We start from the raw sequence: 12,291 nt of genomic DNA on the forward strand, positions 1-12,291 counted from the left end.
CCCAAGCAAGCTGGGTCCCATCTCGCAAGAGCCTGACTCTCCCTGCTCTGGCCCATACTTGTGCCATATCTGGGAAGCCTGCATCTTTCTGGAAGCTTCCCCTGACCTGATACTTCCCTACCTGATAAGCTGGTACCTAGGTGGGGAAGAGTTTTGTGTATTTTGTTCACATAAACAAACATTTTTGAACCTGGACAGTGTGCCAGGCCTGTGCCGGGGACCACCTAGGATGGCACATAGAGAAGTGAGTTATTGTCCTGTGCCCCTCCCACATCCAAGTATTGTACTTGGCACAGGTGGCTGGAAGCATTTGCCTTGGGGCATTTCCTTCCTAAAAGTTTCTGAATCAGCATGCTAACTCCTGCCACATTGGTTTTCCTAGGCCCAAAACACATTAGAAGGGCAGCTTCAACCTTTTTACAGCCCAGATAAGCTGCTGGTTTCAGTTATGTTAAGAAAACACTCTGTAGCCATTTTTGTCCACATGGGGCAGAAAAGCAAGCCTTTCAAATACTTATTTCTTACCCAGGCTGTAAATGTCACAGATGCTGTTCCCTACAATTAACCTTATTTATTAAACATGGAGAAATGAATGGGTAGAGCAGCGTTAGCAAGACATTTTCTGTAGAAGACCAGGTATTTTAGCTTGCTGACCACGTGGTCCCTGTCACAGTCCCTCTGTTGATCTTTAGCCTAAAAGCAGCCAGAGACGGTATGTAAAGGAATGGGTGTGACAGTATTCCAGTAAAACTTAATCTACGAGAACAGGCTGCAGGCCAGATGTGGCCTCCTGCGCCGTTTGTCGTGGGGCATTTCCTCCCTGAATGTTTCTGACTCTCCTAGTGAGTCTGAGGAGCTCTGCACTGGGGGGGGGTCCGAATCCCCGGACTCCAGGTGAGGCTCTGCCTTCCCCACCGGTGAGACCCTTGATGAGGCATTGAATCTCTGGGGCCCTAACGATGAAAGGGGATGTTTGCTGCACCTGCCTGGCCAGCACCCAGCACATGGTGAGTGCCTAGGAATGTAATCGCTGGACAGGGCAGTCTCTGCGGTGGGCAAGCATGGCCTCTAGAGTCAGAGAGTGGTGGGCTTGAACCCTAGAACTGTCGCTTTAACCCCTCTTGGTCTGGGTGTGCTCTTCTCTAGAACAGGGGTAAAAATAGTACCTCTCTCCCTCACGGGTTATGGTGGAAAGTAAACAGGCAGTGTGTATAAAGCCCTTAGCACAGGAACCGACGGATAGTCGCTCTGTGACTGTCTTTTGTTGTCCGTGTTGCTGTTGATGTTCATGTATCTCGACTAGGCCACCAACATTAGAAGCAGTTGCTGAGGCCCTGCCAATCTAAAATGCTGTATTGCCACTTCACATATATATTTATTAATTCAATTGTTCATTTAAAGAAACATATATATAGTGCTTTACATGTGCCAGGTATTGTTCTAAGCATATGATGAATGTTGACTTAGTTAATCCTTCCAACAACCCTTTGAAATAGGTTTTATCATTATCACTTCTGTTTTACAGATAAAGAAACTGAGGCACAGGGAGGTTAGGTAACTTGTCCAAGATCACACAGCTAGGAGCAGAGCTGGAACTTGAACCAGAGTTCGTGCTCTTTATCGCACCCCCCAACTCTTGTTATGATATGCTTCTCTACATCCAAGACTTTCTTCATGGACACAGGGCCAGGCCATGCCGCTGCTCAGCTCTGAGCCCTTTCTGCATATAATTTCACCCTTAAGGAATGTTCAGTTCGCTTAGTCATCCATGGCCCCCTGTACACACCATATACCACCGCAGGGTAATCTCAGTAAGTAAATTATTATAATCGTAATAGCAGTAGCTAACATTTATTGAGGGCTATCAGATGCCAGATGCAGTTACCCTGTCATTTAATCTTTCCAACCAATTTATGAGGCAGGTCCTGTTATCATCTGCATTTTACAGCAGAAGAAAATGAAGCTAAGGGAGGTGAAAGGGGACGCTCCCAGGGGACTTTAGTGCCTGACTCTGAACCCCATTTGCCACTGCCTCCCTTGGTTGCCTTATAAATAAAAATAATGACGCCAGCTAATGTTAGCTGAGCAACAACTCCATGCCAAGCCATGTTCTCTGTGCTTCGTATGTATCATCTCATTTAATCTTCAAACAACCTTATGAAGTTGGTCGCTTAGACCCATTTGCAGATAAGGAAACTTGAGGCACAGGGAGGTCGTTCCTTTTGCAAGGTGCTGCATCGCTCAGACGTCCTTTTAGGAATGAAAGACGTTCCCCCAGCTGCTGAGAGGGCTGCGAGCACCGCCTGGACTGGCTACAGCTAGAGAGCTACCTCGCCCACTGTTCTGCCCCATTCCTGGGGCGGCCTTCACCCAATGACTGGCTGATGTGGAGGCATAAAGGCCCAGCCCTCTCGCCCCACAGAGGGTAACTCCGAAGGGTCATCTAATCTTCAGAACTCCCTTCAGAGTTAGCTAAGTCTTCCTCTGGGACTGCATCGCAGCTCAACTATTGCCCTGCCCAGCCCTGCATCCTCCCTGCCCACCCACAGGCACTGATCCCAAGGGGACCCTAATACTCATTTCAGAGCTCCTTCCTGGAGACCATAACAGCGGGACCAGGATTTGAACCTAAGGTCTTCACTGCTCTCGTCAGGGGCCCGGCCTGCAGAGATCTCTCCACTTGGGCTTCGGTGGCCCCAGCTTTCAGGACTAGGACGGGTGGGCTGCCTGGGATTCGTAGAGACCAGGCTGGGTGGTGCAGGTAGGGAGCCTTCTGGCATTTCACCCTAGTCTGGCAGTTCACCCTAGTCTGGCCAGAACTGGGGTATAGAACCCAGGACAGTGCAATTGAGGCAGGCTGGGGCGCTGGGTTTGGAGATAAACTTGACTTCTGAGTATCAGCCTTTTCTCTGGGCTGGTATAATCACCTCCTAACTGACTCCCTTGGCTCCACAGCCCCATGCCCACCCACTGCCCCACTTACCACTGTTGCTGCCATGAATGGTGACTTTGAATCAAAGCCTGATGTGGACCCTGCCACAGTGCCCAACATGCCATGTGCTTCCTGCAGTTGTCTCAACTCCTGGGGTTCCTTCTCCCCTAGAGCACCTTGGCCATCCCCCACCCAGAGGCTCCTGTGGAATTCAAGTCAAATGCCTGCTATGGAGAGAGACCCCACGGGGACAGTGGGCATGGCAGGAGGACACTATTCCTCTGCGCTTTATCCATTTCCGCAGTGGCTGGCTTTTCCCAAGAAAGCACGTCCTCGGTGATTTCCAGCATCAGCAGATCTCGCACAGGAGGCTTTGTCTTGCCGCTGCGCCTCCCCTCCACAGGCCGTTCTGAGGGCTCCCTCCCTGGACTCATCAGAGCTCAATTCCTGCTTGTCCTAGCGTATCACATGACACTGGGATCAATTAGTTACATCTCCGTCTCCACCTGCTGTGAGCTTCTCATCAGAAGCCGCATCTCGCTCATCTTTGATCCCTCAGCCCCCAGCACAGCCCCTACTCAGGCTCGGCCCAGGACACGTGGTCAGAAGCTGCTCGTTGCCCTTGTTCCTGTGGTTTATCGGCCTCTTCAGTCAAATGTTTGATGGGAGGAAAAGCTAAAATCCCCACCACCTAAAATTAGGTTTTCGGCTCTGTCTGTATTCCATGGACCACGGTCACCATGGTCTTTTTGTATATTCCAGCTGTTCACATCCACAAACAGGTCTGATCTAAACTTCCCCACGGCCTTGGAGATACACAGTCCAGGAAACTTTGAGATCTCAGTCATGTCTGTCTTTCAGCCCCTTCTGCACAGAGTTTATGACAGGCCTGGTGAAGTGGCTGGAGTTGTCCGAAGCCGTCTTGCCAACCATGACTGCTTTTGCCAGTGGCCTGGGAGGTGAAGGAGCCGAAATGTTTGTTCAGATTTTATCAAAGGACCCCATCTTGAAGGACAACCCATTGGTGATCACTCAGGTACACCCACCACCCAGGTGGCTTCCAAGGAAACTAGAATAAATTATTTCCTTTCAAAGTCAGTCCGAATATCACTTCTAGTAGAATAGGGTAGTTGAAAGATAAAATATTTCATCATAATATCGTATGATGATGATGATCATAGCTAAATATCATTATTGAATATTTACTATTGATTTAATTTATTAAATACTGCTTATGATGTGCTAGCATCTTTATAAATATTAACTCATTTAATTCTCAAAGCAACTTTATGAGATAGGTAGTATGATCATCCCCATTTTATAGATGAGAAAACTGAGGCACAGAGAGGTTAAATAACTCGTTCAAGGTCAGGCAGCTGACAAGTGGCCGAGACTGGATTTGAACCTTGGCAGTCTGACTCCAGAGCCCATGTTCCTCAATGCCAAGCTGCGGTGCCTCTTTTCAGAAGCAGCAGCTTTGCTGTGTGCCCTTGAGCATGTCACTTACCTGCTCCGTGTACAGTTAAAGCAGGAAGCTTCTGACATGGCTGTTTGGTGAGTCAACCGAGCAGATTTAAAACAGCCCTTCCCCGCTTCGTTTCACTCCCTGACATTCTCACACATTTATTTATTTACTTACTTGTCTGGCTCACCACTAGCATATAACACAGAGATATTTGGTCTGTCTTATTCTGCCACTAACAGTCAGTAAATATTTGTCAAATGAGTTGGCTGATTACATAGCAACTTATCGCCCATTCCTGTTACTTTTCCACCAGGACCTGATGACCTTCTCTCTCAAGGATGGTGAGTTGATTTTCTAAGCTCTGTAAATTGCGAGGGCTCCTCTTTGTTCTCGGCCAGTAAAGCCAGTGATAGGAGTTGCCGCCTGTGGCGTGATCCCCCGTGGGAACCCCATACAGTTGGGGAGCTGGTGAACACATCATTCATGCCAAGTGCTTGGGGTGCTTCTTATGGTTATTTCATTTATTCCTCGCAATGCCCTGTGGTTTTACTTTCTAAGTAGCTCTCGAATCGGGCCCCTTTCTCATCTCCACCTTCCGCCCTGGTCTGAGCCACCATCATCCCCCCTGGATGACAGCAGGGGGTCTCCTCACTGTCCTCTTTCCGCATTCTGGCCAGCGGTTTGTCCTCCACCCTGCAACTCAAATGATCTTCCCAGAGACACATGTGACCACACTGCCTCCTGGCTCCATACCCATCCACACCTGTGGCCATTCCTGTTGCATGCAGGGAAAAGACCAGCTCTTCCTGGTGGGCCAGCCCTGCGCCCACCTCATCTCTCACCACTCTGCCCGCTCCTCTTCCCATGCTGGCCTCTCTGGGTGAGCCCTGCTTTTGGCACCATGGCGTCTTTGCACATGCCCTTCCCCTGCCTGGAGGACGTCCTGCTCCTCTTGCCCAGGTAGTCTCTGCCTCTCCCTCATCCCTTCACTCCGTCATCATTCCCCAGGGAACGGCTTCCTGGCCCCCGCTCTGGGACGCTCCCCCAACAGCACGTCAGCCACGTCAGCCATGGCTGCAGTTGAATTCCTAGTGACGTGCTTCTTCGCCTGGTAACTAACTGGCTTCCCCTCCAGACTGTAAGCTCCATACGGGCAGAACCCGCACCTGGTTTTCTGCACCACATACTTCCGGTGCCTAACACAGCACCTCCACATAGTACATACTCAGTGAACATCTGTCGAATGAATTAATGAGATGGATCCTAGTGCTCCGTTTTGTGGGTGAGGAAGGCGGCTCAGACTGATGACGCAATTTACCCAAGGTTGCTCAGTACGTGGCAGTGCGAGATTTCACTACCTTTGTTTCCTAGGACTGTTGTAACAAATTACCATAGACGGGTGGCTTAGAGCAACAGAAACTTATCCTCTCACGGTTTCGGAGGCCAGAAATCTGAAAGCAAGGTGTCAACAGGGTCTCACTCCCTTCGAAGGCCTAGCTGAGACTCTTTCCTGCCTCTTTTAGCTGCTGATAGCTCTAGGCAGCCCTTGGCTTACGGCCGCATCGCTCCAGTCTCTGCCTTCATCTTCTGGGGCTTTCTCCCCTTCCCTTTCCTCTCCTCCTCGTGTCTCTTATCAAGATCTTTCACTTCGTGACAGTACTTCCCCCCTTATCTGCAGTTTTATTTTCCACAGTTTCAGTTACCCTCGGGTCAAAAATATTAAATGTAAAATTCCAGAAATAAACAGTTGATATCGTGCGCCATTCTGAGTAGCATAATGAAATCTCATAGTCCTGCTCCATCCAGCCCAGGATGTAGATCATGCCTTTGTCTAGCGTATCCATGCTGTGTACACTACCCCCTCCATTAGTCACATAATCGCCTACTCAGTTCTCAGATTATTAACAAAGAGGGAGACAGACCACATTCACAAACTTTCATTACAATATGTTGTTTTAATTGTTCTATTTTGGTATTACTTATTGTTAATCTCTTACTGTGCCTAATTTATAAATTAAACTTCATCATAGGTATGTATGTATAGGAAAAAATAGAGCATATATAGGGTTCAGTACTATCCTCGGTTTGAGGTATACCCTGGGGGTCTTGGAACAGCTCAGAGAAGGTCAGCGTCATAGTTGGGCCATTTGTTCAAGTACTTCCCCACAAGCTCCATGAAGGCAGGGCCCTTGCTTAGACTGTTCACTGTCGTATCCCAATAACACTGATGGACCCATGGTGGGCATTTAATATTAGATGGATGGATGGATGGAAGGATGGATGCATGCATGGATGAAAGGACAGAAGGATGGATGGATGGATGATCAGATGATGGAAGCATGGATGCATACATGGATGAAAGGGTAGAAGGATGGATGGATGGACACATGCATGCATGCTTAGGTGCATGGGTAAAAGGATGAATGGATAGAAAAATGATGGATACATGGATGTATACGTGGATGGATGGAATTATGAATGAACAGAAAGATGGATGGATGGCCTTTCTTTAGAGAACGAGGCTACACACTAGCAGGGTGGCTTGTATGAAGTTAAGGGTTAAACCGCCCTCTTCTACAGCACTTGATGGGGCAGGGGCATGCGACAGAGGAAGAGGCTCTCTGTGCTGCTGGATTTCTCTCTGGGTGCGAGGTGGGGTGATGAGTCATGGAATCCGCCCAGGAAATCAGCATGAAAAGCTGCGTTTCTCAGAACTTCCTGGAAGGTTGACCTTTACTGCCAGCATTGGGATCTTAGTCACAAAACGATGCCATCTTGGCAGCTGGGTGGAATTTTTGGAGGTGTTAACCATTTTCTTCTCCTCCTAGTAACAACTCACAAAGTTGTTTTCCCACACAACTCAAAAAACAAGTCTTTTGTGTGTTGAAGGTTAAACTGAATCTGAGTTAACGCTAAACTGGGTTTCTGAACCTCAGCATTACTGACACATAGGGCTGGATCATTCTTTGTTGTGGGGCCATCCCGTGTATCGTAGGACATGTCTCTCTTCATTGCCGATCTCTATTCACTAGATGCCAGTAGCACTTCCTGAGTTTTGACAATCAAAAATGTCTCCACACATTACCAAATGTCCTCTGGGGGTCAGAAGCAGCCCTGGTTGAGAACCAGTGCCCTAGGACCCCAAATTTGGCCATCTCAGATTGGGCTGGTTTATTTGTCGTTGGTCACGTTTATAAGTTATTCTAGTTGCTCTTCTAGGTCCTATACATAGATGGTGAACTATCACATAGTATTTAATCTTCAGGTCAACTGCTAAAGTAGGCCCTGTTATCCTCACCGACAGGAGATGAAATTAGATGCAGAAGTTAAGTAGCCCAGGACTGCATTTCAAAGTTTCAAAATTCCATTTAAGGCAAAGTGAATCTCACTGTGTCCAGGAAACTTAAACTGAATCATGGTTTTTGCCTTCGGTCCTCTGAAGCCAAAGATAGCATCAGCTCTAGGCCGTAGGACCCGAGGAGATGCATACCGCAGGGGACAGAGCCATCTTTCTCACAAATTTGGCTCTACTTTCTGATCTGGTCTTTATAACTGAATTATAAACCCTACCTCTCCAATGAATCAGAAAGGTTTGAGATGTTTGTCTTGTGTCATGGTGAAATGCAAACATCGTCGCCTGGTTGCTGGGTTCCCCCTCAGCACCCTCCAGATTCATATAACTTGTTATCAGCATCGAAACTGGCTAATTCATCCATTCAGCAAATAAGAACTAAGCACCCACTGTGTGTGCCAGGCCCTGTGGCACACAGGGAGTAATTCTAATTATAGCAGATACTCACTGAGTACCTAGTGCGTGCAGGCCCTGAGCTCAGAGCTTTCTACTAATTCTTTTAAACTCAACAGCCGTAGGAGGTAGATGCCATTACTGTCCCCATTTTACAAAAGAGGAAACTGCAACACAGAGGAAAATAACCCGCCCAAGGTCACACAGCTAGAAAGTGAAATCACACAGGCGATGTGATTTCAGAGATTACTCTTAACTGCGATTGCTCTTCCCACGTGAACAGAAATTGATAGAGCCCTGGTCCTTACAGCTGACTTTGATGAGGCTGAAACTTAGAGTGGGTGCCCCATGTGGCAGGAGGCGAAGGAGCGGCCAATTTTGCCGGCATCCGAAAAAATGGAGCTGGAAGAAGACCTGGTCATGGAATTGTCCCCCCAAAATAAGCCGTAAGGAGAAAAGGCAGGAGTCATGCCCAAAATGATCTGAATTCAACTGCTGCCTGTGAGGGGGTCCAACCTTAAAGTCTCGGCCCTCTAGCCATGCTCTGGCTCACAAAGTGAAGACCCCGAACCCACACATGTAAGCGTAAACCCGTTTCCCAGCAGTGGGCAGGGTGGCATGAAATTGGAATAAGATGTGGTTTCTTTATATGAAAAAACAATTTAACTTAGGATGAAAACTAGAATAAATATCCTAAGTGTTAAACATAAAAATATGTCATTAGGAAGGTCGATAAATTGTAGGATGGTAGTGCAGTGGGCCGGGTAAGCAGTTGTATGAATATGGCCTGACAGATGAGTCCTTGGACCCCAAGAAGAGAAGAGACAAAGGGTCCCTGATCTAACATAGTAGCAGGCAGCTCACAGCCTCAGCCGAGCAGCCCTGGCTTCTGAGCATCACTAACCAGGTAGGATTGAAAACATGACAATTTACCATAAAAATGGTAATATTAGCCACCCTTTATTGAACACTGACTGCATCCCAGGTGCTAGCTAGGCTCGTCACATGCATCTTCTTATTCCATCTCAACAGAAGCCAAATTTAGGAGATATTCTTGTCCCCATTTTACAGATGAAGAAACTGAGACTCAGAGAGGTCAAGAAACTTACCTTAAGCCATTCATCTAGTTGGTAGTCAGATGAAAATTTAAACCCAGGTCTGTGTGACAACAAAGACTGATGTTCTGCATCTGGGATCCTTTTCTTTGGTCTGGAGGGCAGTCCTCAAAGGGAAGGGATTGACCATGATCTCTTCCCAAAGGTCTGGGATCCTGCTGCTCTCCAAGAGGTACTTGGAGCCATACTGAGAACAGAGGTTGGTTCAATGTCTTGCAACAGGAGGCTGTCAAATGTGAAGAGAGCGAGGGTTGTTATCACAACACCTAGGGTATAACTGGCATTTAGTACCAAGCTCCAGGGCATTCATCCTGGGATGCACAGTGCTGCATGATAAAGTGTGAGACACAGTAGCTTCTCTACTGAGAGATGCTAGTGGAAGAAGGAGCCCAGACATGTGGGTTCTGGCCCTGGCTCTGTTATGAACGCACTGGGTGACTGTGGACATGCCTTTGGTCATCCTCGGCCAGAAGGACCAGTTGAGTTCCAAGGGCTCCCACAATATGTGGTTTTGGGTCCAGGTGGGCATTGGGGCTGCCTAGCGGTTGTGGGAGGCTGCTGCACTCTGGCCTGCGATCCCTAGGTCAACCCCCCACCCACAAGATTTTCCAAAGAACAGTCCGCCTAGGTAATGGATCACCTTTATGTGCACCTGTGGTCCAGGGCCTAGAGCTATGCTTGGCATTGTATGTGCAACCCTCGTGCCCATGTACACAGAAGATAGGGTTCACCACTGACCACAAGGGATCATTCTGGAACCCCCAAACTCCTTCGAGAACAGATAGCTTGCCTTTAAATGGTGGCCGCAGTGGAATGAGGACACAAGTTGGTGTCAGATCATCTGGATTATAGTTCAAGCTCCACCACCCCCTCAGCTGAGGCATCATCGTTACCTGCTGCCTAGAACCACTGGGAGGATTAGCAGTCACATGTGCAAGCTCCTTGAGTGATCCCTGGCACATAGTAGGAGTGTCATGGATGCTGGTTTTCCTTCCCAGCAGACAGCATGAAGGGTCGTCCTAATGAGCCCAGCCTCCAGGCACAAGTTTGCCCAGCCCTTCTCAGACCAGCAAGTGCTCGCCTATTTGCTCATGGCTTTGTCTCTCAGAGTAGAAACCACCTGCTTCAGAACCACCTGGGGGCCTCGTTAACTTAAAAAATCAAGTTATAACTGATGATAACAAGAAAATACCTCATGGTAAGAGAATAGAAAGCAGTGAATTGGGGTCAGGGAGGACTTCTTGGAGGAAGTGACATTTGAAGAAGGAACTGATCTAGGAGATCTGGAAGAGAGTATTCCAGGTGTTGGCAAGAGTGACTCACCACTCAGAGGTGAACCCCACCCAGAGTTGGAGAGTGCCCTTACTCAATAAACCCACTTTCTCCCTTGTCACCCAGGGGATGCATGACCCAGAGGGTACTCAAAAGGAGAATAAGTCTCAGCCGAAGGTGGGAAGCCAAAGAAGGTCTTCGGTGCTGCTCGGCACAGGCGGGCACATCAGAGGACCCTAGCAGACAAGGGGGGGAGCTTCAATTAATTAATGAGCCAACACGTCTTAATTGAGAACCTACTAATTGCCAGACATTGTCCTGGGCACTGTCCCGGAGACAACAAGGAACAAAGAAAAGGTTTCTGCCCTGGTGAGACTGACATTCTGGTGGGGAGATCCAGACAATAATTATCCACATGTATATATAACAGTAATAGGAAACACGGGAATGGGGGCTGAGTGACTGAGGCATGGGCTGCTTTACTTCAGAGGCAAATGGCATTCTCTAATAAGAGGGACTAATAAGAGGGACCAGCCAGGCAGAGCTCTGGGGGAGGGGCTTTCTAGTTACAACAGCACCTGCAAAGGCCCTGGGGCAGGAATGAGCATGGCTTCCTGTTGGGAAAGATACCGGAGCGTGAAAAAAGAACCAATAGAAAGTGAGTTGGGAGAGGGTGGCAGGAAGGTGCCAGATAATGTACACCTTGCAAACCACAGGAAGAAGTGTGGATTTTTTCTTCTAAGTGCATCAGGAAGCTGTTGGAATATTTCAAGTTGGAGGAGAGAACATGATCAGATTTATGACTTAAAAAAATTCCTCTAGTTGCTGTGTGGGCAGGTATAAGAGTTATAGAGGAGAAACCAGTGAGATGGCCAATGGTCGAAGGGTAATGACGATCACAGTGGCAGTAGCAGTGGCAGGTCATGGCAGTGGAGGTGCAGCGCAGTGGTCAGACTCAGGATATATTTTAGAGGTGCAGTTGTCAGCATTAGCTGCTGGATTCGATGTTAGGGGTGGAGAAATGAGAAGAATCGACAACAATGCCCAGGCTTTGGGCCTGAGCCCCCAAACAGGGTAGATAGGCCCTTGAGGAATGAATTGGTCACCTGGCAAGTTGGCAATAGAGCTAAGACCACAGAACCCCAGTGTCCTGAGTAGCGTGGGACTTGTACCCCTCCCCAAAGACCTACCACCTACCTTAAATAGATCATAAGCTCCAAGTCTAGCAGCCCGGCCACCAAGATTTTTGAAATGACCCTTCCACGAGGCTGACATTCTAGAGCCCCGTACCTGAGAATACCTTGGGAGGTTACCTATGCCCCTGGCAGCCTATATCTCTGTAACCTTGACCAATGGAATATAAATTAGTGGCTAATTAGTCACCATGGCCAAGGTTTGTTTCATATCCACAGCTCGATTATTACCTGGGTACAATAGTCTGATCTTATCAGGGGGCAAGGAGCTCCTAATTGTTTAGAACTTTAATGACCTAGTAACCCCAAGACACAACGTGCACATACACATATATAGTTCAGGGCATAAGTGGTAGACAGAATAATCCACCCCCCAAAGATGTCCTAATCCTTGGAACCCATGAATATATCACCTTACATGACAAAAGAGACGTTGTAGATATGATTAAGTTAAGGATCTTCGGATCGGGAGATTATCCTGGTTACCTGAGTGGGCCCAGTCTAATCACAGGGTCTTTAAGAGGGAGACAAGAGGGCCTAAGTCAGAGTAGGCATCAGGGCGATAGAGA

At 48.1% G+C, this 12,291-nt stretch overlaps 1 protein-coding gene across 7 annotated transcripts in view; it reads left to right on the plus strand.

The window, feature by feature from the left end:
* TMCO4 (transmembrane and coiled-coil domains 4) overlaps positions 1-12,291 on the plus strand; it is an 82,611-nt gene that overhangs the window by 13,777 nt on the left and 56,543 nt on the right. For 5 of the 7 annotated variants that reach the window (XM_006924496.3, XM_025041319.1, XM_025041320.1 and 2 more), the window contains exons 5-6: positions 3,794-3,968; positions 4,711-4,738. The exons of the other annotated variants lie outside the window; for them this stretch is intronic. In XM_006924496.3, coding sequence (XP_006924558.1) covers positions 3,794-3,968; positions 4,711-4,738 — 203 coding nt within the window. The remainder of the gene's footprint in view (positions 1-3,793; positions 3,969-4,710; positions 4,739-12,291) is intronic. 7 annotated transcript variants of the gene reach the window in all.

The sequence above is a fragment of the Pteropus alecto genome, unplaced genomic scaffold (genome assembly GCF_000325575.1).
Source record: "Pteropus alecto unplaced genomic scaffold, ASM32557v1 scaffold39, whole genome shotgun sequence".
Lineage (NCBI taxonomy): Eukaryota > Metazoa > Chordata > Mammalia > Chiroptera > Pteropodidae > Pteropus > Pteropus alecto.